We start from the raw sequence: 27,709 nt of genomic DNA, 5'->3' as shown, positions 1-27,709 counted from the left end.
TAGATAGATAGATAGATAGATGATAGATAGATAGATAGATAGATAGATAGATAGATAGATAGATAGATAGATAGATAGATAGATAGATAGATAGATAGATAGATAGATAGATAGATAGATAGATAGATAGATAGATAGATAGATAGATAGATAGATAGATGTTGCAGTATCTATAACCCAAACACACAGGATTTCAGAATTAGACATCCCCAGTTATTAATTTCATACACTCACCAGATCTGAATGCCCTGTTAAAAAACTTCACACCCATAAGTAGAGGTAATGCAGCCTGATGATATTTACACTGCATCAGATACCTTTCCCCCCATGTTAAGAAGAGCGGAACGCTATCTGACGGGGTTTATAGGCCCATCAGATAGTGTTACCCCATGTTAGACTGGGGGAACGCTATCTTATGGGGTTTAGAAGCCCATCATATACCGTTCCCCCCATGTTAGACGGGGGGAATGCTATCTTACGGGGTTTAGAAGCCCATCAGATACCGTTCCCCCTATGTAAAGCAGGAGGAACGCTATTTGACGGGGTTTAGAAGCCCATCAGATACCATTCCCCCCATGTTAGACCGGGGGAACACTATCTGGTTAAGTTGCCCATCAGATACCGTTCCCCCCATGTTAAGCAGGAGGAACGCTATCTGACGGGGTTTACAAGCCCGTCAGAAACCTTGTCAGATAGCATTAGATATATATACACACATGCAACTACACAATATAATGCAGCTAAAAAATAAGAATAAAAAGAGATAAATTATATACACATATAGCTCTTCTGTATATATACACTCACCAGCCACTTTATTAGGTACACCTGTCCAACTGCTCGTTAACACTTAATTTCTAAGCAGCCAATCACATGGCGGCAACTCAGTGCATTTAGGCATGTAGACATGGTCAAGACAATCTCCTGCAGTTCAAACCGAGCATCAGTATGGGGAAGAAAGGTGATTTGAGTGACTTTGAACGTGGCATGATTGTTGGTGCCAGAAGGGCTGGTCTGAGTATTTCAGAAACTGCTGATCTACTGGGATTTTCACGCACAACCATCTCTAGGGTTTACAGAGAATGGTCCGAAAAAGAAAAAACATCCAGTGAGTGGCAGTTCTGTGGGCGGAAATGCCTTGTTGATGCCAGAGGTCAGAGGAGAAAGGCCAGACTGGTTCGAGCTGATAGAAGGGCAACAGTGACTCAAATAACCACCTGTTACAACCAAGGTGGGCAGAAGAGCATCTCTGAATGCACAGTACGTCAAACTTTGAGGCAGATGGGCTACAGCAGCAGAAGACCACACCGGGTGCCACACCTTTCAGCTAAGAACAGGAGACTGAGGCTACAATTTGCACAAGCTCATCGAAATTGGACAATAGAAGATTGGAAAAACGTTGCCTGGTCTAATGAGTCTCGATTTCTGCTGCGACATTCGGATGGTAGGGTCAGAATTTGGCGTCTACAACATGAAAGCATGGATCCATCCTGCGTTGTATCAATGGTTCAGGCTGGTGATGGTGGTGTCATGGTGTGGGGAATATTTTCTTGGCACTCTTTGGGCCCCTTGGTACCAATTGAGCATCGTTGCAACGCCACAGCCTACCTGAGTATTGTTGCTGACCATGTCCATCCCTTTATGACGACAATGTATCCAACTTCTGATGGCTACTTTCAGCAGGATAATGCGCCATGTCATAAAGCTGGAATCATCTCAGACTGGTTTCTTGAACATGACAATGAGTTCACTGTACTCAAATGGCCTCCACAGTCACCAGATCTCAATCCAATAGAGCATCTTTGGGATGTGGTGGAACGGGAGATTTGCATCATGGATGTGCAGCCGACAAATCTGCAGCAACTGTGTGATGCCATCATGTCAATATGGACCAAACTCCCTGAGGAATGCTTCCAGCACCTTGTTGAATCTATGCCACGAAGAATTGAGGCAGTTCTGAAGGCAAAAGGGGTCCAACCCGTTACTAGCATGGGGTACCTAATAAACTGGCCAGTGAGTGTATATATATATATATATATATATATATATATATATATATATATATATATATATATATATATATATATATCTGAATCACTTGAGGGAGGCGTTATAGAGATTGTTGACCACAGGTAGGAATGATTTCCTGTGGCGCTCTGTGGTGCATCTGGGTAGGAGGAGTCTTCTGCTGAAGGAGCTCGTCTGCTGCACCAGTGTGTCATGGAGAGGATGTGAATCATTGTCTAAGATGGGCTGAAACCTGGACAGCGTCCTCCTCTCTGCCACGGTGGTCAGGGTGTCCAGCTGCTTCCCCACAACATCACCGGCCCTCTTGATCATTTTGTTCAGTCTGTTGTTTTCAGCGACCCTCAACCCCAGCATGTGACAGCAAAGAAGAGCGTGCTAGCGACAACAGAGTCATAAAACATCCTCAGCATCGCCCCATAGGTGTTAAAGGACTTCAGCCTCCTCAGGAAGAATAGCTGGCTTTGGCCCTTTTTGTGTTTCTAGTCCAGTCCAACTTATTGTTAAAGTACACTCCCAGGTACTTATACTCCTCCACATTGTCAACAGGAACAATAGTTACTTTTACTAGTAACTAGTTACTCTTATTGTGGAGTAACTCAGTTAGTAACGCAGTACTTTTTGGGAGAAGTAACTAGTAACTATAACTAATTACTTTTTCAAAGTAACGTGCCCAACACTGTGTGTGTCAGTCCACTTTCTATAAGTCAAGGGTGTCAAAGTGGTTCCAGAAAGGGCCATGTGGCTGAAGGTTTTCTTTCCAACCAAGTAATAGAACACCAGACTCCAGTCATCTCATCAAGTCATCATGTTCAGATTGAACTCACTTAAAGAGATGACTGGAGTCTGGTGTGCTATTGCTTGGTTGGAAAGAAAACCTGCTGTATTTTTAAAGACTTTTTTCCTTTAAACTTTGTTTGAGAGAACAAGCAAGAAAGAAAAAGAAAAGATGTCATCTCTACATTAAGAAAATTAAATGTGGCACTGAAATATACATACTACACCTACAGAAAAAAAGAGTAGATTACACTATAAGGTTTGGGATGCTTTCACTTGTTTTTCAAATTGCTCATCTACATTACTTTCCACTAATTGAAGCGGACTGAAATACCTCCAGATTCCCTGAAATATCTTTCATTTCTCCAGAAATAATATTTAACTCAATAACTAAATCACTAACAACGTTGTTGCCCCATCAGCTAGAGTGATGAAAAACATGGCAGGTGCAAAGCAGAGGAGAATTACTGGGACCACTCATGAAGCCATCTATTTAGACAGCCATAATTTCAGTTATAATGTGTCTAAGCAATTAGTGGAATGGCTTTTAATTTTAGCTTTTCATTAGCTTTTAAATTCTGTTTGCCTGTGATAGGTGTGTGTGTAAGTTAGGATAAAATGACCATACGATGTTATACTGGAATGGAGCTGAATCAACATTGTGCCAAATTCATCAGAACTCAGAGTTTAAACTACGTACAAACAAACGTAATAGAAAATAGATATACAATCCTTTTTTTTCTATATCTCATATTACAAAAAATGTTCCTGGTTTCAGCTCATTTCGGATGAATAACAGTATTTATTTTTGTCTAAATGCGAGCAAAATCAGGTCAATCAATCACTTTAATTCATATATTTTTTTTATTCCTGAAGGGGCAGTTTTTGTGGTCTATAGACATAAATTGAACACAGCTGACCTGAAATAACTCTGTACCATACATACATTGAAATATACTGAGTCAGCCTAAAAGACAAAGAAATTCTGTGATTACAGAAAGAAATGATTTTTTAAAGTGGCATAGTCACATTATATGCCTATACAAAAAGACAGAAAATCCTTCTATCTTAATAAAATAAGGTTATAAACACCAAGCATCCATCCTGATATTGTTTAGATAGTTGTCTTTGAGTCGTCTTCATCCTCTGACTTGCGAGCTGGCTCAGAGCTTGACTGCATGGCTGTGTGTTTCCTGGATGGGGCCGCCTGTGGAGCTGGTTGACAGTTGCCTTTTACAGCTGCTTTTTGTATCTCTGCTTCTGTCTCCTTGAACCCCAGTCGGCCTCAGCAGATGGCCGCTCACACTGAGCCTGGTTCTGCTGGAGGTTTCTTCCTGTTAAAAGGGAGTTTTTCCTCTCTACTGTCGCTACAAGCATGCTTAGTGTTAGGGATTGCCTTTGAGTCAATGAGTCGATGCATTCAACTGGTTTTCCTTAGATAGAAAATTTTAATAAATTTGACTGTTCTGGTGAACTGTAAAGTGCCTTGTGAATTGGCACTATATAAGTGAACTGAACTGAAACTGAACTAAATCTATTTATCTCTCTATCTATCTGGTAGTTATAATAGTGTTTGTTCTTAGAATGTAGAGGCTAATATTACCATTGCTATAACTAAGACCAGTATTAATAGATATATTTACTCACACATCTGTCAACTTAGCAGCCACATTGAAACAATAGCTCCAACTTCAATGACCACCAACATTTATATTTTTGTCTCTGTAGAAATCCATTATTTTTGGGAACTGCATTTTGAACTTCGCTTTTTACCCCCTTCAGAAAATATCATTCTTCCTGTCTGATTTTAAATATGAACAGATTTTTTTTAACTAACTAAGTGAGCAAACGTGAAGTGTTACATTTGAAAACAATAAATAATATGCCAAGAAGAAGCAGTAAAGAAGTACAGTTTCAACAAAGAACGAAAGGAATCCTGCAAAATACTTGGACTATGTTTGCATGTTCAGGTTCCATCAAATGCAAATAACATTTGTCATATTCTAGAGTGGACAGTTACCTATTAGATTTTGACCCCATTTAAGCATTTAAAGACAGGGAGGTTGAAACAGCTGACCTGGCTGACAAAAAAAAGCACACCTAATGTCTTAAAAGGCTTTACAGTCAGTCAACAGACAGAATACAACAGATGATCTGATGGACAAAACATGCAGAAGATTGATGAGAGACATAAAAGGAATCTGGAGCTGAGAAATCCCTGTCAGATTGTAGGGTCATAAATCTCCAGAAATGCTGCATTCAGGTGCTGCCAGGATAACTTTGACAACTTCGAATTATCAATGAGGCCAAAAAAGATTGGCCCAGTGTCACTAAATGAGATCCTATCATTTTTAAAAGAAACTGTTTTAACTGTAGGTTTCAACTGAGGGCCAATTCTGGTCGATCTTTGAAAGGGATCACTGGTGATCAGGCATTGAAAGCCAACAGTCACATTTATTGTTCTTCTCTCCCAACCTTTCCACTTAACTTCCTCTTGACAGGGATTCACGCATGGCTGCTCAGAGCTCACAAGGCCAGGCACATGTACACATTCCGGGAAGACAGAACAAAATTGGAAACTGCCACATATTTTATTTCAGATCCTAAAATACCTTGGGATACATCATAAACCAAAACATATACTGTAAGACATCCTCTGTTGTGTGGTTTGTTCCAGCTTTCCTTGCCTCAGGTCAGAGTGTCATTAGGCAAAACAATGAATCCCAATTTTTGCCCAACTTACACCTAATTTGGTGTATGAATGTGTGTTTAGAAAGCAGAAACAGTAGAAAATCCACTAGTTGTCACCATGTGCAGTTTCGCTTCCCATGTCATGAATTCTGGATACATCTTTTTAAGTAAAGACTGGGGAAAGAAACTGGAGTTTAAACAATATACAGTAGTAGCTATTTAAAATTTCCCCACTTTCTTGATGGGCCCTTGGCTGGTCCCCTTTAATTCCTTTTTAACCATCAATCTTTGTACAAAAATATTGTTTCTGTCATGATATGTGGACCTAAGATCTAAAGAGAATCTCCATCTACTGGTCAGACCCTGTAATTCAGTGAAAGGGTGGAGTCAGAGTAAAAAAATGTGCACGCCCAGGAGACGGCCAGTGAGGGGATTTTGCTGGCAGCAAAGGAGGTGGGCTGCCATTTGGCTGGCTTTGACTGGGAAGGACCATTTTGAATGGCTGCTACTGTATTGATGCACAGGGGTGAAACAACATCAGGATGTCTCTGAAACCATTCACATTAGTTTGTGTGGTGAGGAAGAATGTGAAGAGTCCCAACAAAACAACAGACTGTCACATGGTATTTCTGGGTTTTTACAAACTTCTGTAAGATAAAAGATGAGATTCTAACCTCAGCCGGAAGGATACTGACAATAAGGAGGAAATGATACATCAGTCCTCAGTATATCCTCCGCTCCCATCAAACGATCTAAATAAAGCAGTTAAAAGAGTCCTTTAAGGCCCTTGCATTTGACTCTACAACCTTCAATGTATTTATTTTTTTCACCACCACAATGGCTACGTAGAGGCTCTCTCTGTGGACCACGACATGAGATTGGGTATTCATGGGATAGTATTTCCCAGAAATCTCCCCAGCACAGATAAGCACCATAGTGAGTAGAAGTGTTTAAAATGCTTTTATTGATTGTGTTTGTCCATGTCTGCCTCACTTTTATATACATGCTACATGCTTCCACACAAACCTATATATGGGAGCAAACCCTTACCTTGTGCTTTATTTCACTTTTTATTTTCTCAGAGATTACATTTTTTACTTTGTGATCTTGTCCCTTTTCCTGTCTAGGTCATGGCCTTTCTGTAAAATTGCTTTGTAGATCCAACCAAAACAGACCAGGGGTCTGCCTTGGTTGGAGCTACGCTAAAAGAGATGCAGATAATAGTGAGCTGTGTGTTTGAAATAAGATGTAATTACTACAACTTCATAGGATCCAAATTTCAGTCAGATTGGATGCCAAATCTTTCCAAATTGGCAAACAAATCTAGCTGTTTTGTTTGAGGGTGTGGGGTTGAGCTGGGTTAATGTGAAATGAATTTTTTATATGTTATATATAGGAGCCTTTCAGGTTCAAGACACGTGCTGAAAAAAAGTACTAAGGTGAACAGTCTTGAATGTGAGAAATACGATTTTGAAGTCAATCTGATGATTTAAGAACAAACAGTAGAGTTAAAGGAGAACAGAAATTATTTTCTGGTGGTGATCCAGGCTGCATTTAGTTTATAGACTTGATTGGAAGAAGATAGAGGAGAGCTTTGTAGTAATCCAGATAGATGGAAATGCAGTTGGTAGCAAGAGTTGATCTTGAAGTAGGCAAACAGAGAGTCAGTTCCTTAGTTAATGTAAACCCAGTGAGTTTCCAGACTGAAGTGTCGCCAAAAAAGCATCGGCTTGTTTATGTGAGGGAGGTCTAATTCAGCTTTTATGGCTAACTGCAGTGTCTGCTCCACTAAGACTATAGAATAAGCCAACGTGAAACCAGTTTTGCATGCACACCGCCATGCAGGTCCACACCCCCGTGCAGGGCGGGGGCATGTTCAACTCTCAATTTGTCCAGATGTGAGTCAACTCAGCATAACTAAGTCGACTTTTCAGTTTTTTGGTGAATGCCCTAATCTATATTACACACTATAACATATTTTTAACAGCTTAAAAAAAAAACGTTTTGCATTCAAAATAAATCATTATAAACTCCCAGCATCCATTGGTCTTCTTGGAACAACTACTTATATACAGTATGGAGGTGTGTGCATCTGGCTGTAGAGGTATGTTGATTTTACCTATCAGCTACAGTGCCAAAAGAAAGTTCTAGCCTTGCCTGCAATTCTCCAGTGATAAAGCCATGCAGTGTGTGCAAAATACAACACATATGTTAGTAACTAGATCCATGCAGCAACCAGTACCAAGTAAATGCTGCCACTTTAAGAATCAACAAAAAATTCCTGGTCTCTTGCTAAAAATATTCTGAGGTGGTGATGCTGGAAATATTCATTTTAACACCAAAAAAACAAAATAACATTCCTATATCCCAGAGAAGAAGGGGTTGGAGAGAATAGGGGTTGGGGAAGTGTTAGTTTAAAGGGGTTTCTGGTAGTTTTTGAGTAGTGTTTTAGGTATACTGTATTTCTTGTAGGCAGGGTGTCTTTGATTATTTGGCTGGTTTAATTTTACATGGAATGACAGGACTAATATCTGAGGATTGCCTTAAAGAAAAACAGAAAAGAGACCATGCAAGACTGAAATAATTCACAACATAACACATCAACTTAGGCCTGCCAATCAAGTGTGGAATGACCAGGAAGCTTTTTAATTAATCTTGATGAGGATTAGAAACAATCCTTGTCACCCTCATCATGTTGACAAACAACCAAACCCAGTGTCCTAGTAGAACAAAGACATCCAGCCCTTAGTGTCTGACCTTACATTCTAGCAATACTTGGGTTTCTGGTACCATACAAAAACTAAAAGCACATGGCAAGACCACCTGATAAAAAAAACCACAAGATGGTCCTAGAATGGCATAGTTAATTAAAGGATTCCCGATTTTGTACTCTTTTTTTTCGCGAGGTTACATCACATGAGCTTTTGTATGTATGGGCATTCATGTGGATGTAACGTAATTCGCCATGATGGGTGGAATCACCGCTTTTGGTGGAATAGAGATGGTAGTGGTGATAGCAAGATGAGCTGTTGTTAAAAACTCTCCAGGATTTATGTCAATGAAGTCAGTACCTTGTGGAGAGTGTGCTCTTGTAAACTTCTCTGTTGTTCCCATTTTGGATTTTTTTTTTTGGCAGATTCAAATTAAAGATCAACACACATTTTAACTTTAAAAAGTCTGGTTTTGTGGCACTGACTCCTCTAAATGCTATTGCAGGACCTTAATACTGAATGTCCATGTTTGAATAACCTTTATTATAACTTTAATATACTTTAATTTGAATGTAATGTCAATGTACTCAAACTTTAATACACTAAAACATTTTTTGAAGGAAGATGATATCTTAACTTCTCTGTTTTCTATAAGACAGTTCAGTCATCATAAACAACTGAACGCAGATATGACTCTAAGGGCCTGATTACAATTTTGAAGGTCAATTTGGTTTAGCTTGTGCTTACTACAAATAACATTGATTTCATAAATATAATATTGATTTAAAAAAAAAATGTGTTTACTAAGGTTACACACATTGGTGAGACAGAAGAGAAAAATTGGAGGAAAGATCCATCAAATTTTTAAAATGCAAAAACATGGCCATTATGGAAGATGTAATTCCTGTTGCTATGGATGACGTATGGAATATATAATCACAGCTAATGATGCAAAGGCAGCAGCGCTAAACTTGTGGCAATGCAGTTGCCTGGAGGGTAACGCTTCTGAGTTATGGGTGCATTTTAACTCCCTGCCCTGACTAGGGAACTGAGGGTTAATGAGGTATGAGGGTATTATTCCCCATGTACCACTTACTAGGCATTGAGGAAGCCACTCATCCTGAAACTGTTCCAAGCCAGTTGTCCAATTGCCAGGGACATTAAGGCTCCTGGGATTTGAAACCTGGAAATAAACCAGTGGGGATGAGACCAAATAGGACAAATGATCAGTAAATTCGCCTTTCAGGGTTTGTGGGATTACAGTATGTCATGAAATGTGTTGACACTCTAACAGAAAGTGAAAGTGAATCATGTCCTGTGTGTCTTTCATTCAAGGACTGTCAGCACAAGTGCTTGCAACCTACACTGACATGGCAGAGATGTAGCAGGCTAAAAACCCTGACTGCACATACTGTAGTACATGATACCTGCTACTTCATTTTTGGAAGAACACTTCTTTGTGTCTTTTCTGTTCCGTCTGAAGGTTAAAGGATATCGTATCTCAGTGGTACAGAAACTCAAACAAAAACAACTCAGAATGTCACCCAATCTATCACACAGCAGCAGTCAATGTTGTTGTTTTTTTTTTTTTGTCATCCTTTTGTTTTTGTTTTTTGTGTTTTAGGTGAATCAAAGTTGCTTACTTTGAGAAGGATAAAACCTAAAAGGTAATCCTCTGCCACAAACTGCAGAATTACAAAAGTATTCTTAGTTATTGTCACATATTCTCACAATTTACAACTACAGACTTATTATCCTATTGTACTTTCAGCAAAGGTTTAATTTTTTTTACAATCAGAAACATGCTACATTTACAACATTGATATTGCACATGCTTAGGTAGCCACTGGTGCCCAGTGCTCTTCACAGATCAATGCAACATGTCACACTGAGCATATAACAGATGTGACAAAGCCTGGATACACGTAGAGAGCAACATCCTTCAGCATGACCAGGTTGGCAGTGGGTCAGTAATGGTGTGGGTTAGCATTTCTTTGGGTGGCCACACAGCACCTCCATGTTCTTGCAAAGGTAGCATGACTGCCATTAGGTACTGAGATGAGTTCTATAGAGGACTCATCTAAGTCCTCTCTATGTTATCAACCTTGCCTATTTCCATCTGCTGAGCCGGATATTGCAGTAACATCTGTCAAACACCACTTTAGGTGCTGCAGATGGGTCTGTAATTGGACGATTTTTGCCTTGAACCGGTCAGTGGTAACAAATCAATGTCTGGCCGATGGGAGAAGGATTCCTGCTCCCCTGTACTCACCTGGACAAAGGCATGGCTATCAACTGGTGACATCAACCGAAAGGCTTCTAATGTTGAACTCTCTTCCAGATCCATCGGTCCATTTGAAATCCAGGCAATTCTCAGTTGCTCTGCTTTTCATTTCAAAGAATAATCCTGTTTTTCACATCTCTCTGATCATGCCTGTTCTGTTTAGGCCTCTTTGCCCTCCTTCCAGTCCAACTCCACTGTCCGAGACATTGCCGGGCACCCGGCTTTCATTGTGTTTGTTGCAAGGATTTGATTTTCAGTGTATGTTGATTGGGAGGATTATGGACCTGAGGAACAGTCTTGATCCATTGTTCTTTATTTTGGACTCTGACCTTGTTGTTTGACTTTTCGACTTCTCACACCCCCTTGTCAGGACTCCAGTCTGTTTGTTTGTTTTTGTGTTTGTCTCCCTTCCAACTAGCAGGAGGCACCTGGTTCTGGTCCGCCTCTGTCATGATGGGGTTTCTTAGAGTAAAGCCCAAGATGCAGAACACACACGGAGGCACTGGTAAAAGTCCAAAGAGTTTATTTAAAGACAAAAGCACCTGGATAATACTGGAACAATACAGGCAGGGGGCTGGTTCACTGGGGTCTGTGCTGGGAAAGGGAGATGGCTGGTAGCTGAGTTCATGTGAGGCTAAGCATTTAGTTTCAGGCTTAGCCTGGCAGTCCAGGGTTTGAGCTTCCAGCTCACAGCAGAGAACATCAGGGGAAACACGAAGGATTTCTCAGGCTGAGCTTCCAGCTCTAGCAGGGAACAGAGGATTAACTCAGAGGATTCTTCAGGCTGAGCATCCAGCTATCAGCAGGGAACATCAGGGGAAAATCCACATGGGAACCTCTAGGGAAACTCCACATAGAAGTCGTCAGGTTTCAACCACGTAGGAATCTTCGGGTGGGCTCACCAGGGCAGTTTAGCAGGTTAGCTCTCCTTGAGCTTCAGGCTTGTGACTGCTTTCCTGTGGTGCAACTCTCCCAGAGCTGCAGGCCAGAGACAGGTTGCCAGAGAGACAGCCCTACCAGAGTTTCACGAGGAGACAGGAGGTTAAGCTCATCCAGAGCTTCACGAGGAGACAGGAGGTTAAGCTCATCCAGAGCTTTCACGAAGAAACAGGATTCCAACTAAGATCAACACTGCGGCGTGGAATCAAGGTCTGAAGTCAGCTTATATAGAAGAGGTCTTCTGATGAGAGGATTAGCAACAGGTGTGCAGGAAGGTTCCAGCTCCAGAAGACCCACGGCGCACTCTGCTGGAGACAGAGGGTAGTCTCCAGATCTCCACAGTAACTCAACCCTAAGGGAAAAACACAGAGCAGAAGAGGATCCTCGGCGCCCTCTGGAGGGCAAGCCTGAGGATCCTAACAGCCTCCTCACACACCTGCTGATGGTTACCTCGTTAACGGAGTGCTCTTAAGCTGCTGATTGCCACTACCTCGACGCCAGAGTGTTTGCTAGTTTTGGGTACTCTAGCCAAGCTGAGTTTTTGCTGAGTAAGACTGAGTTCTTGTCTACCTGAGTTTTAACTTAGTTTTTTGTCTTTGCCTCTCGGCAGGAAGTCATCCTGCAAACTAGACCTTTTGGACCTCCATTCTCAGGAGGGATCAACTGAGCCTCGAACTGAGCTGGGGATTCAAACTGGAGGTTTGGATCCAGTCTCCTTAAGAGGACATTGAGTTTACTCTTTGAGCATGGGAATAATCTTCACTACGACCCGTTCAAGTACAGCAGGAAATCTGAGTGGCAGTCAGTATCTCCGTTCATCTACACCGTCCGAGTTCTGGTTCAAACCCTGTTCCGCCCTCCACTGAATCAGTCAAACTCTGGAAAACAACACACAGATTGGAGTCAAAGATTCTTCAACTTCACTGGAAACGTGAGTCAACAACCAGATCCTCTTCTTCATATGCACGAATGAAATTTCCCACTGAGCCTGAACTATCGTTTGTCTTCCCCTTACTTCCAGTTCCGGCTGAGCAGAGTTCAGAGCAACATTGCACCGTGCTTAATCTCTTCAATAAAACCTGTTAAACCTTTCCCCTGGTCTCTCTGAATTGGTTTCTCTTCATGTGGGTCCGAGCTTTAGATAAAATCATGACACCACTTTTCTCAGCTGCCAAGAGGGCTGTCTTTGAAAGAGGGTTTAATGTTAGGGTCTCTAAAGTTTTGCTGTTTTTCTGGTGTGAGTAAGCTTCCTGTCACAGAGAGCATATTTGCTGGTGGTTCGGCCGACCTGTCTTTCTGCACACCAGAGAACATTTCTCGGTCAAGATGAAGTGGTATATGTGTATATAAGGGGGTTAAGGATCATCTTTCTTTGCCAGATGATTCCCCCCTTATGACATCCAGATAACATCAGTTCATTTCAGGTCTTCATAGGAAAGGTTTTACTAGTGTGCAGCAGATCTCTGACTTCACTCTCGAGGTTCTCTCGAATTTCACTCATATTCCCTGGACGACTGGGATTCAGTGTGCAAAGCCTCTGAATCAAACTCCTAGAGATCCATGGTACCCCCCTTCATCTCTCAAGTAATGAAATCAATCAGTCATCAAGTGTCATCAACCAACTCCTTCCTGATCTGTCTGCTTTCTCCCCTCAGACCAACCAGAAAATCAAAGTGACTTTCTGCAATTCTCCACTTACAGACTATTGTTGATTTTGAACATGAAATGTGAAAACTCATTGGTTCTAAGTGTGATTCTTTTCTGCGGGGTTTGGGTCAGTGGACTCAACCTTCTTAGTGCAAGTTTTGTTAAAATAATACAAAGAGTATGATTAAAAAACAGACAACAGAAACATGGAGAGGAAGACAACAAGAAAGGGGGACAGAAAGGTAAAAGGAACAGAAGAAGAACAAAGACAAGAATGAAAAGGTGAAGAAATATAAACACTGAGAAAAGGGACAGAAGTAAAAAGGGAAATACCATGTGAAAGAACTAACTAGAGGGAAGGATAAAAATGAAAACAGATAATGCATGAGTCTGTTTTGTGTTTTGCCTTCTAATTTCAGTTGACCTCATGCCTGCCTTTAGCCTGACGTAGTCCGACTCAATTCTAGTCAGAATATGAGTCTGATACTGCTCCATAGAGCTGTGATTATGGGGCGTGTTTCGAACGAACAAGGAAAAAAAATGCCTCTGCACTCAATTGGATAGATCTACAACCGATAAGAGCAACGGACTGCGTGACGTATGTTAAGCGAGGCATAGTTGTTGTCCACAAAAATCAAAGCGTGCATTTGCACGCCTATAATAAGAAGATGAGATCTGATCGCGTTTCTCTGTTCCTCTTTTAAAATTAATTTGCTGTCGATATCTTCTAGAACAGACCTAATAGCAGAATCTACTCACCCAAACTCTCCAGCGGCAGCCATTATTGTTGTCACCCAAGCGCGCTTTGGTCACGTGGTTGATTACGTTACTGTTGATCATCTGTCCATCATCGTATAAAGCCCACCCTGACAATTTGATTGGATCGCCAGAGGGTGGGCGATCATACTCGCGCTACTATGGAGCAGAGCCAGACCGAACTTCCCGACCTCAAACTTTGTGGGCGGGACTAAGTTCGGAATGGCACCCAGGCTAGCCTGCCTTCCAATTGGTCCCCAAATTTCTCAAATTCCCCATATTGTTCCTTATGGTTTTTGACATTGCTATAGTTTCCTAAGCTTAGATATCTAATAAAGAATTTGGAATTTTTGGTATTTAAATTAAAATGGTAATATAAAGCCCCAAATCATTAAATCCAATCGTGGTTTAATCATCATGAGATAATGACTGCAAACAAACTGTGTAAACAGGTAAGTGGCAATTTTCTGTAAAAAGACCAGTGTGTCACCAACATGTGTTGTCCAGTTACAAGTGATTGTATAAATATTTGATCTGACACCAAGCTAAGAACTAAATCATTTCCTTTATTTGGTTTATATTAAAGAGCATGCAGCCCACCTTGCGGCTCCATGGAGCTCTTACAAAAATGAGTGAAAATGCAAAAAGAAGGATTATTTTTGGTTTGTTTGTTTTAACATGGTGTGCAGGAGGCCAAACCAACATTGATTGTGTTTTCCAATGCTGTGAAAATGTGTATAATAAATACATTTAAACAATAAATGCAAACATTTCTGTCAATGAAGATTTGCTTCATACCCTGCAACACACATTTCAGCACAGCACGATGCCAGGCAGGTGGCTGTTGTGAACAAACCAGCGGCCATGGCCCCAGAGGAAAAAAAGGAAGATACAGTAGCAGCCATCCAAAATGGCCCTTCCCAGTCAAACGCTAGCAGAATGGCCACCCCCTTCCCTCCAACGCCCAGTGAAATCCCCTCCAATTTCCAGCCAGTGGAGTGACCCCCTTTCACTAAATTACAAAGGGCGGACCAGGAGAAGGTCCTTCTCTTTAGATCTTAATGTCCACAAATCATGACATTTTAGTACAAATATTGATATTTGAAAAGGAAATGTAGGGGACCAGCCAAGGGCCCATCGAGAAAAGTGGGAACATTTTGAATGGCTAAGTTATAGCTGATGAAAACAGAATTGAAAGAAGAATGGACGGAATAATTTTGCTTTCTTTACCAATGCGGAAGGATTGCCTGCATAATTGCTTTGTAATAAGAAGTTGTCAAATAATAAAAGGGGCTGTCCAGGGAAGGCATGCAAAATATTCAGCTGATCACCAAGTTGGGAGTGAGGGAATAAGTGTGAATGCAGTACTTCTGGATAAATTACAGAAGCGCAAAGATATATTTAAGAAGTGGATTGCATCTCCAAACTCCACTACTGCTGCTACAGTAGTTTTGTTGCAGGCATGGAAAACCGTTCACAAATCGAACAGGTAGCGCTCTTATGCAGGTATGTGAATTTTTTTTATTTTTTGTCCCCAAACCCTCAAAATAAAAAATAAAAAACTATTAAAAATATAATTTCTTTATTGTGTTTCTATAATTTTATCAACAACACCTAATACATAAATTTTTTTGCGGAATTTAAACTTAAAGCACCAAATATTGTACAGAGTAGTCACATGATGTGATATTTGATGTGATATTTTGCAGCTCCAGACAGATTTGTCTTTTTGGTCCATTATGGCTCTTTGAACAGTTTGGGTTGCCGACCCCTGCCCTAGATTAAGTGAGTCCCATACAAGAAGCTAATTATATAACCAAACATTTTGAGCAAAATCCATTTGGGGCCCGATCAGCACAGGCTGGGTGAGTTCGACCTAATGAAAATAATTTTACTGTTACATGATGCTTTTAAGAATATCTTTGATTAGTTCAACAGAGCACAGCATGATTTCCACTTATTCAAGCCCAATTTGGGTTAAGTGGGCTTACAACCAGTAGAGGGTCCATTAGAGTCCAGTCTGGAGGGAGCAGGGGAGTACAAGTAGGATCAATCACAGCCATCCACGACTGACCCTCATTAAGCACACACTGCAAAAACGATCTTGAAATAAGTAAAAAATTTCTTAAATTGAGTGTATTCACCCTTAATTTGAGCAGGTAAATGAGACAGTTTGCCAATGGAATGAGTAATTTTACTCTTAAAATAAGATAATTAGATAAAATGCACTTGAAATAAGACAATGCAATTGTGTTTTCTTATTTTAAGTGTAAATTGTCTTGTTCCACTGGCAAAATGTCTCTTTTACCTCCTCAATCCAAGAACAAATGCACTTATTTTGATAAAAAATGACTTATCTAGATTCAGATTTTTTGCAGTGCAGGCTGTAGACTTATATCTTTTCTTCTACATCAAATTATAAGGCAGATGAAATTGTTCCGTCTTATTAAGATTTCTGGAGAGAGTATCACCCCTGAGGATTCTATTTTTAGCTCTAACCAGATGAAACTTACTCAAGATGAATAATTAATGAGAGCAGAAAATTAACAAAACATCTGGGTTTCTGTTTGTGACATAATTGGGTGTATGGTTTGGTAGCGTGCATTGTAAAGACCAATAACGGTGTCTTTCATCTGACAAACCAAATAACAACACCTGATATGCACAGCAGGCAGTCTTTCATTGAGCAGAATCAGTAGTTTTAGAAGTGCTACTGCGAATACGGTGAAAGGCATTCATTAGCTGTCACTTCTGCCTGTGTTCCTGATGGAGCATAGACAAGAATAGAATCATAAAGCCTCGTTATTTGGAAGTATTTTGGGAATCAGGGTAGATGACATCTCTGTGATTCTGTTTGTGCAGAGTGCAAGCTATTTTAAGTGAGCTGGAACATTACAGGATCACAATATTTTATTAAATGATTTTAAAGTTAAAATACCAGGAGATAATATTAGGAGAGTTGTGCGATAATTTTTTTTTCCATCTAGAAGTTCCAGGGCATGATTGTTGGACACATGTGGACCTATAGTATGTGATTTGACTGAAAATATGTGGAGAAGGAAAATGTAGTGTGTGAGATTTTTTCATTGTTCCAGACTGTTTTTTTCCCCCATCCATCTATCCGTCCGTCTGTCTGTTCATCCTCTATGCCAGTTTTGAGGTCACCTTTAATGAATTTACTTGTAGCTTCAGTAGCATTGACCTTGGACTGTAAAATTGCTGTGAAAGATTTTAAAATGTCAGATTTGGTAATCCCGTTAGCAGGAAGTCCATGGCAGTGTTTAGTAGTCCTGCAGCAAGTATTGTCGTTATTATCAGAAAAAAACATGATAACAAATAGGGAAAACTATGCAGCACCCAGAGGAACTAAATGTAACTCTTCCACACTCTTAAAGATTCCAAGCACACACACAAAAAAATTTATTTAAGGGCTAAAAAAAAAGTAGATTTTGGGTTATGTTTCTCCTTCCACATTCCTCCCCAGGCGCTGTCTATTGTGGCAGCACACTATTCCCTAAGGGAAAGGTTAAACACAGAGGCCATTTTTTCCCAATGTGGGACTATAAAAGGATAATTTCCTTCTCTTTTATCATGTACAACATAGAAAGGGACACTATCTATGCTATTTTGGCATTCGTGCAACTTCAGACCATATAGACTGATGAGCATAACTTTACAACATCAGTATTATATACACCCTGAATATTAGATGCAGCCCTGCGTGTTTTAACCTGTAATACTTTTTCACTGGACTTTGACTGGACTTGGTGCACAGATGGTATTCTATCACAGTATCACACTGGTTTTAACTAATCTCCTGAAAGCAACCTATTGTTTCGGAGATGTTTGTAGAGACAGCCTATAGGTAATAGGTTTTCTCCATCCATGGCCATGGAAGTGACTAGAACATGTGATCTTAATCGTTTGGATGGGTAAATTCTTCCTATGTTCCTGGCTTACCTTATTGTCATCCTTCTTCCGGGAAACCATAATTTAGTCCCTGCTCAGTCCAGGACTCCAGAGGTCTGCCTTGTTTCTGAAGTTCATTGGAGGGCTGTCCTCAAGAACCCAATGTTCACCTCTTCCATGGTTCTCTCTGCATGCTGAATCCCCCTTATGAACTCTCCCAAGTGAGTGATAATGGCATATCTGCCATTATCACTCACTTTCCTAAGCACTCCTCTGCCACAATCAGTGTCTGCCACTGGAAAGAAACAACCATTATCAACCTCAATGGCATGTCACAACCCACCAACCTCAGCCTATGTGGGTATTCTCACCTGGAAACTTCTGCTAAGCGAAAACAGTAAAACCTAGAACTTCATTCTGAAGCTATGCCACATGAAATCAAGGTAGTGCCATGACTTTGTTTTGCTCCATCATTTTTATTGATTCCCTACATTTAATGATGGTCTTGTCTTGTGACTAATGTCGCCACAGTCTCTAAGTGCCCCATGTGGTGAACTAACCATTAGCTTAATTGCAGAGAAAATACTCTCAGAAAAGCTACCTAATCCAGCCAATTCAAGTGTTTGGCATGCTGAGGTGAGCGACTTTTATTATTGCTATTTAATGAGCTCCGAGCAAAGGAGATGTTTTTAAGCAAAAAAGAATTAGTCTCACTGTTTTGTAGGCTGATGTCTAGAAAATCATCCATATTTTTGTTCTTCTGAGTGTGTTCTATAGTATTGAACTGCAGTTAAATATTACACAGCGGAGATTGTCTTGTGAGCTGTGAGTGTTGGGGGATGGGAGTGTGGGGAGCACTGTTTATGTGGGCCATGTTGTTATTATCTTGTGGGGAGTATTACCTTGCAATATGCTACATTTTGGGGACTTACAGGTACTTATGGGGACCAAGGACTGGTCCCCATGACAAAAGGTTATCTTCCTTAGGTTGGGCTTAGGTTTAGGTCTTGGGTGTGCATTTAGATTAGATTAGGTGCAGGGTTAGGTATTTGTTGCTATGGTTAGGGCAAGGGTCAGGGTTAGGCCATAGAAATAAGTGAGGAATGAATTGAAGTCAATGGAATATCCCCACACGAATAGAGTGACACAATGTGTGTGTGGGTGTGTTGTGCAGATGCATGGCTCTGATTAGCAGCAAGGATGTGACACCCTTAGAGGACCCTGCAGGATTACAGGACAACACCAGCATTTGGGAAACAAGCACTCAAGTGGAAAATCACTTTCATAAAGTGACACAGACCCAGGACAAAATAAACCTCTTCATGCAAATACACTGTCACACACACACCAACATAAAGAGGGAAAATCCTGTTAATACTTTCAAGACAAAGGGAAAAAAAAACACCTTTAAAGACATAGAATAGATTTAAAAACATGGAATGTTAAAATGAGTGCCAACACACTCTGGACTTCCAAGATAAAGCAGAAGTCATTTTAAATACATATTGAAATCATTCATTGGAAAGATTCCAATATGTATTTGATGTATTTGGGCTAAACCTACATTATTCACTCGGACTGACTACAGAAAGAATTGCCTGGTTGTTGTCACAGATTCAATGGCATCAGAGATCATGTACTGTCTAAACGGTCTTGCCTATGGACAATCAGACTGATGGAGCAGGGGGCTTAAACCCCTAACTGTCATGGTTATCCCCTTTTGGGACTTTGAGTTTTTAGTTTTCATTTTCCACTCTCTAAGTAATTCTGGTTTGTTGATCTTTGGTTTATATTCTATTTTGTGTTATATTTAAGCCAGTCTTTAGTTACTCTCTGATGCCCTCTTGTGCCTATCTCCTTCCCCCTAGCTCTCTTCTAGTCACTTCCATCCACACCTGCTCCATACCATCTGATAACTTAGACAGATTTATTTTGTCATTTTGTATACACGAGTGTATACAAAAAGAAATTTAATTTAAAACAGCTCTAGACAATTTAATTTTTTTAAGTGCAGCCTTGAAAAACAGTAATAAATTACCCCAGTTTTTGTTCTGTCTCCTATATATACTTGTTGATTGTTGGTTGCTTACCCGTCTCTGGCTTTCCATGTGAGTTTTCCCTATTGTTTCCTGTTTCATGGGTCTCAGTATTTTTGTGATTTGGATGTTTGTCTCAGTTTGCATTAAATCTACAAGACCTCATCTCTGCCTCACTCATCTCTGCTTTTGGGTCCTGAAGCAACCTCACCGCCCAAGTTGACACTAACTCCTTCCACCACAGACAACTAGCTGGTCTGAGCAGTGTGTGTAGATGTCCAATATTTAAACACCAAGTAAGAATTGGGTAGGATATAAAATACATGGGGTTGATTTCCTGTTCATGTTGGTACCGACAATGATTCACTGTCATAAGTGATGCCCCTCATTTTGGCAATTCGACTACATCTATAGTTCATAGCACCTGGACATGGTACTATGAGTGTATTTTGTTTCCATGAGCTTCTTTTAAAGAAGAACAACGTTAATCCAAACAGAAAAACAGAAAGTCAATGTGGTCCACGAAGAGCATTTGATTTAGTCCTTCCAAAAAAGAGATCTGAAGGTCTACTGTTATGGTTTTCCCCTTTTGGATGTTGAGTTATTAGTTTTTTTCTAACTAATTCTGTTTTGTTGATCTTTGATTTATTTTTCATTTTGTGTTATATTCAAGCAGTGTTAGGTTACCCTCTGTTGCCCCCTTGTGCCTGTCTCCTTTCCCCTAGCGCCCTTCTAGAAACCTCCATCCATCCTGCTCCATATCAGCTGATTACCTCAGTCTTTGTTTAGTCTTCCATATATACTCTCCCTGTTAATCCGGGCATACACTGTGCGATTTTTTCAATCGTTGCATGCAGCTGCTGCTCACACTGCATGAGTAACCACAGGGTTTAGTCGTACAGTGAGTACAGAGCTCACGATTTATGTTCGGCCCGACGCCCTCATGCAATCTACCTGCTCACAATGCACAACTAAAAACCAATTCGGACTCAGCTCCGCAGTGAGATGGAGCTGCTCTGACTCGTCTATCCAGAAACCAAACAAATACATCTGGTTACATCTGAAGGGAAGAATAGTAGAAGATGGTGGCCACAATTAACTTGTAGTTTGAACAACCTTCCAGAAAAGGACCTCAGCAAATAATCATAACTGAGTATCAAGACCTATATGTAAAACCTCAAGTATAAAATAGAATAATTTTCTATAATAGAATAATCATTTTCTGTAGCAGAGTAATTTTTCAGGCCATTGTGTGTAATAATTATGATTGTGCATGAAATTGATCGCTTTGTTCCAATTCCTTGTTTTGATTCATGTTCCTGTCAATACTTCATTCTTTTAAGAGGAAAGATCATAAAAGATTCCATGTTTTTTGCTGGCAAATCGGGGTTTTGTCTGGTTTAAATAGTCTGGACCACTCAATAGAGTTTTATACCTTGATATTTCAACTTTGAGTATCAGGGTGCTGCGGACATGTCTGGGCTGGGCCCTGCATTTTTCCTCTCCTTTCTCCACAGGTGATGGCTGGTGATGGCGCTCGCAGGTGTTCGGCATTCCATCATCAGCAGGGACAGTTCTTAAAGGAATAGTACACCCAAAACATGATTAGCCTTCATTTTCTACTCACCCCCATGCTGAACAACACTCTGGAGTACTTTTTTGATATCTCAAATGCATCTGGAGATCTGTGAGGCTTCTTGCTGTCTGCTGACATTCAAATAATGGAGGTCTATGGCGCCCGAGGCAGAAAGGTCCATAAAAGTCCACAAAAAACGTGTCAATATTCCTCCATACTGCTCGTCCAATGTATTCCAAGTGTCCTGAGTGGGTAGCATCAAGAATTTACTTGAAACGAAGTCATTTAGAATGTTTTTAGAGCATACACAGTAGTGTATAGGATTTCCTGAAAGCGCGCGCCTGCGAGTTCACGACGGTACGGAAACCGCGGCAGACCAAACCAGATGAAAGTGTGCATTCAGCTCGGCAAAGAACTCATGCTCTTCCTAAACACTGAAGTCCTCAGACATTTTTCTTTCGTTGTTTCTTTCTTTAAACAGGTAAACAGCACATTTCGTCTTCTACCCTTGCATTATCGGCAGAGCAGACGCTGAATGTTAAATGTTAGGAGTCAATAGGCCTGCGACTTTCTATGTCTGAGAAAAACGTTAGCCGAGCACTGAAATATTCAAATACATGTATATTATTTAATTAGCATGCGTCTGATCGTATCACTTTATCACAATGGGCATCGTCGTATCTTGTGAACACACAATTATTTGTGGAGAGCCCATGAAGGGCGATGGGGGGGCTATGCACAAACAGGTTGCAGGCAGGAAGCTATGCATGAAATGCAGGGTGAAGCAGAATATTCTGGAATTTAAATAGACCACTCATTGTTATTACATATTCTGCAGAGTGTGTGAAAACTCACACCTGAAGGAGCAGCCCAGCTTGAAATGAATGCTTAAACTAGCTCGCAGAGAAAGCCATTGTTGACTGGCAACCCTAAGATGAATTTTGTAGTTTTCCAAGAGTGAAGTCAATCCACTTAAGTTCAAGGTCTAGTGGAGGATCTTCACAAATTTTGAAAAAGAACTGCCTTCTCTACTTAAAAAAGCACAACCCTGTACCCACATCTGAGAGGGAACACCTATTCAGTGTGTGCGAGACCATGCACAAGCCTATTTTCTCCTCATTGCTTTTTGCATCCCTCAGACAAGCTTACTTTACAAAAGAAGATTTTCCATTTTTCCACCATGTCAGACTCATCACTGGTAAGCGAAAATGGGGATGAGCATGTAGGACGGCCTTACGTAAACATATCACCAGAATGACTGACAGTTAGGAGGACCACTAACTTTGAAGATCCACCCAGAAAAAAAAAATCCTGCAGTACACCTTTAAATGTGATGTGACCTTTAATTTATTTTGTAAAGGATTTAACATAAACGTTTTTTTTTTCATGGTGAAATTCTATGGAGGGAATTTCGTTAGATTATTGTTGCAAGCAAAGGACATTTTTTCTAAATGGAAATTGAAAATAAACGTGAAGGAAAAGTGGAAGTAAAGATGAAAGTAAAATTACAATTACATCTTGTAATATTACGAGAATAAATTCGTAATATTACGAGAATAAAGTCACAACAAGAATAGTCATAAAATTACGAGAATAAATTTGTAATTCTAAGAGAATAAACTACAATTACAAGAAACAAGTTGTATTTTATGAGAACTCTTACAACAAGCACCTTTTTCCCCTAAAATGAGGAGTGTTGCGACTTATGTGAAGTTATACTTTGGCTCTGGTTTGACAAATAATGAAATCTTTTAGCACCAGCATCAAAGTAGGCAGAATGACAAAGTGGACTCAGGTTGCTGTTTGGTGGAGCAGGGCGGCCATCATCTGTTGATAGGAGCTCAAAGGTTTCTTTCTGAAACAGGTTGTGGAATGATGACTTAATTCTTGTAATATTAAAACTTTATTCAGGTAATGTAACGACTTTATTCTCATAATAGAATAAAAAAAATCTCTAGCCTGGCCCTAATACTCCGTCATACCTTTTTATGATATTTTTTTATTTTTTATTTCTGGATTGCACTTTTTTAAAATTTCCATCAGCAAAATGTGCTGTTTGTTTGCAAAAGAAATGGAAGAAAACTTCCTCCATCCACAGAAGGCTTTAGGTCTGCCCTCCTCTGACTCCAGCCTCTCTGGCCTGTATGAGCTCCACTCGCTGGGTTTTCCCCATTCATGAAGCCAACACTGACTCATTCCTGCTGGTGGTCATTCAGCCACCTGCAGGAGCATTTTACAACTCTCATGACTCTCATGTTTCCTCCCATGTTCCTAAAATAACCAGGCTACATCACTGTTACCCCCCCTCCCCTCTATCACCCCTTCCCTAACTCCTCCCCACCACCAGCCACATGGTTCCAGTTATGTACATAAATCAGGCGCCGCCGCCGCTGTGAGGGGCTGTGCAGGCAGACAGGAGACACACATGCACACCGCACAGCAGCGGCTCGTCGCCGCCACTGCAGCCGGAGAGCAGCGGAGCAGGATCGGAGGCGGAATGGCCTGAACTCAGCTCGACTCGATCGCCTGATGCGGCGATGCTCCTCTGACAGCCGTCCGCTTGTCCGTGCGCGTCCGCCCGTCTGGCCGCGCATTGCTGCAGTGCTGTTTTTTCCAGGTGTTGTGTGCGCGTGAGTACGAGAGAGCGTATATGTGTGCGTGCGCGTGTTGTGCAGCCTGGTGTAATTCTCTTACGGATTGTTCTGAGCCGGGAAACAGGAGTCTGATGTCACATGTGCTTCATCGGAGGAGACGGGGCATCTGCGAGCCGGATTTTGTGGAGGATGCTGCGGCAAGTGATACACAGAGGGCTCAAGGCTTCCTTCTACTGGCTCGGCTTATTCGTTAGCAGGCACCCCGTCTTCTTCCTCACCGTCCCCGCGGTGCTCACCATCATCTTCGGATCCACCGTGCTGAGCCGTTTCAAGCCTGAGCGGGACCTGGAGGTGCTGGTCGCCCCGACTCACAGCCTGGCCAAGATCGAGCGCAGCCTCGCCAACAGTCTGTTCCCCGTCGACCAGTCTAAGCACAAGCTGTACTCGGATCTGCACACGCCGGGCAGATATGGTAGACTGATCCTGCTGGCCAAGTCCGGGGGTAACATCCTGGAGCTGGCCGACCAGGTCCTGCAGGTCCACAAGCAGGTGCTGGAGCTGCGCGTCACCTACAAGGGGTTCAACTACACCTTCGGTCACCTGTGCGTCCTGAGCCACAGGGACAAGCGCTGCCTGCTGGATGATATCATCACCATCTTCCAAGACATCCAGCAGGCTGTGCTCTCCAACAGCACCTTCCACAAGGTGCCCCTCAGCTACCCGAACACCACTTTAAAGGTGAGCTTTTGCTGCATGCCAGCCGGGCTCGTGCACGCCGCCGTGTTGCAGGCTGGCCTCTGAGAGCGCGCGATAATTTCTGAATGAACGGGCATGTGTTGCGTGTGGGGCTTGCAGATTGCTGCATTTATCATCCGGCGAGGGAAGCCTCCGTGTAGCTCAGACCAGCCGGTTATTTTAGCGCTGTGCAGGTGGATTGATTGGCTGCATGTAGCCACGGAGCACCCTGCTCTCCTGTGCTCCTCCACTCACACACAGAAACACACACGCACAGGGATATCCTCGGTCCCCCCCCCCCCCCCCCCCCCTCTTTTTTTGATGCAGTGTCTCCCTCCTGCTTTTTTCCCTCTGCTGCACATACGCTGTCACAGCAGCTGCTGGGATGTTGCCTGCACACATGCAGATGCATCATTCTAAACAGAGCATGCAAAAACACGCAGGTGCACATTTCAGGCTGAGGAGGCCAACATGATACAGCGTGGATGATCAGATGTTTGCATTTGGCTTTTTTTTTATCCTGAAAATTTTAAACACACCATGCAGTTGATACAACCTGCTGTGAAAGAGCATATATATGATGCCCATGGAGAATGCTTAGTGTGTTTTTTTTTTATTATACAAAAACAATCTTTGTAGAATAACTTTGTATTTTTTCTTTACTCATATTTTTATTGTGGTTAAAACAGACAATGCCATTCAGATTGTAGTGTTTTGTTACAATTCCTTTGATGACAGTGTGCAATATAAAAAGAACTACACAGCATTTCAACAGTTTTATATTTTTATTAACCCCATCCAACCCCATCTTTCCCTGTGCAGGCAAAGAAAAAGAGATTAGATAAATAAAAATTAAAGTCGAGGGAAATCATATTTAAATGTCAAATCATTCTGGCTTGAACATGTATATAAATGTACTCTTAATAGGACAATATTGTCCCAAATTTAGAAAAACTCTATTAAAAAAAATATATATATATCCTTTCTTAAAATCTTTTTTTTATCCCCGTCATTTTATGCAGGCCGGTTAGTTATACATCAGTTTGTACACCTTAATACGGCCAATCATGTATCAACGGTCATCTGTCAATAAATTTTTGTGGGTCATAGCATCTGCAAAAGCAATAACATTTTTCTTGCTAAATATCACAGCATCAAAAATAGTCAGTAGAGGACTAGGTTTTAGATGTAGACCAAACGCAACATTCAAAACCCTAAATATTGATTTTCAAAACTCTCCCAGCTTAGAGCACGACAAGAACATATGAGCTAAGTCTGCGTTGGTGGCTCTACAGCGATCACACATCCCATCTATTTCAGGGTATATTTTAGCAGGTCTGACTGTAATATAGTGAGTACAGTGGAGAGTTTTAAATTGAATCAGATTGAGACGTACACAAGAAGTAGTTTGTTTCACAAGGTTAAGAGCTCTAACCCACATCTCTTCTGAAATGACTGTCTCTAAATCTTCTTCCCATTTTGTCTTGATGTTGACTGTTGATACTCTAGTAAATTACATAATTGAGTTATAAAATGTGAGATTTGGCCCTTTGAAGTTATGGGGGTCTTTAGAGTAACATCCACGTTTTAATTGTCAGGTAATTGAGAGAACAATAGGTTATATGTTTGAATAAAGTGGCGGATCTGACCAAATCGGGAAAAAAACTGGATTTAGGAATAGAATGTTTGTTGGCCATATCTGTAAATGTAAGAAAAGTATTATCTATATAAAAAAAAAAAAAAAAAAAAAAAACCTGCACGTGGTAAGACCCCTAACTTAGAATTTTTAACAGATAAAAAATCCCTCTGACTTTGTCTTGCCAGAAGAAAGTTACTTTTACATTTTGCACAGAATAAAGGTTTTGTGGAGGTTTTTGTGGATCTTGATGTTTGGTTTGAAAGAATCTCTGGTCTGCATAGAAAAAGAAGAAACAACTTTATTGTTTTACAGTAGGTACATTTAGATGTGACAGTGGCTCAAAATGATTAGTCGGAAGTCTTAAATACTTAAAAGGAAGACTTAATCATTTGGAAAGATCAAAATTCAAGAAAAAAAACCATATTCAATTAATAATGAGAATAATTAGAATTGTTCAAACTGAAAATAAGAATAATATATTCCAGGTTTCACCAGTCTATGAAAGCAAAAATACATAACTTTTGACCTGAGTAATGTTACATGCTGATAATTCAATTCATTTCATTTTCTTTATATTTTGCCAATTCACAAGACGTGATCTTAGGGAAAGTTAAGCCGGGCATACATAGGGCGATATTTTCAATAGTTGCACGCAGCTACATTTCAAACTATACCATGAAACAGTAAGGTTTGAAAGTTTACAGCTCATGATGTATATTCTCACACTGTGCGGCCCGACGCTCTGATGCGACCTACCTGCTCACACCGTACATCTAAAAACCACCCTAGGGACTCAACGCCGAGAAGTGGCGCTGGCTGGACTCGTCAATCTGGAAAAAGAAGAACTCTCTTGTTTGCTCATGTACAGTGCTCCAGGTTCTGGTAAATTGGCTCGTAGCTCTACTTCAACAGCAGGATTTGTCCATGAACATCTCACGATGGATGACCGAAATTCAAACAAGTTTGATTTTCTCAAAGCCACACGATTCTTGATCAGGAGGTGGTTGTGAGAGGCCAGTCCCCCCCGTTACCCCCTGTACACTACACGATGCAGGACGTAGATGAGGCTGAAACTCAGCCCGATTGAAAAAAATCATGCACGACTGGAAAATCGTCCTGAAAAGGGCAAAAATCGTACAGTGTATGCCGGGCTTTACAGCGACAATTCATTTAGATCATCCAATCACATTGGATAAAAGTTTACTATTCAAGGAAAACCAGCTGTGTGCATCCAGTCATTGACTTTTAAGGATTTGACTCTTAGCAGGTGGTGACAGTATCTGCTTGGATTGTGTGTCACTGACTTTGCAGCAATCCCTTGCACCAATTATGCATGCAGTGATAATGGAGATGAAAAACTCCCTTTCCACAGGAAGAAAACTTCAACAGA

The 27,709-nt window shown here is 41.0% G+C and overlaps 1 protein-coding gene across 1 annotated transcript in view; it reads left to right on the top strand.

The window, feature by feature from the left end:
* The first annotated feature begins 23,726 nt into the window (after positions 1 to 23,726).
* The window catches only part of ptchd4 (patched domain containing 4), a 57,279-nt gene continuing 53,296 nt past the window's right edge, over positions 23,727 to 27,709 (top strand). The window contains exon 1 of the mRNA XM_038304313.1: positions 23,727 to 24,683. Coding sequence (XP_038160241.1) covers positions 24,084 to 24,683 — 600 coding nt within the window. The 5' untranslated portion in view covers positions 23,727 to 24,083. The remainder of the gene's footprint in view (positions 24,684 to 27,709) is intronic.

Source organism: Cyprinodon tularosa, unplaced genomic scaffold (assembly GCF_016077235.1).
Source record: "Cyprinodon tularosa strain WSP-4 unplaced genomic scaffold, ASM1607723v1 ctg530, whole genome shotgun sequence".
NCBI classification, from domain to species: domain Eukaryota; kingdom Metazoa; phylum Chordata; class Actinopteri; order Cyprinodontiformes; family Cyprinodontidae; genus Cyprinodon; species Cyprinodon tularosa.
This window is presented reverse-complemented; position numbering and strand designations above follow the sequence as displayed.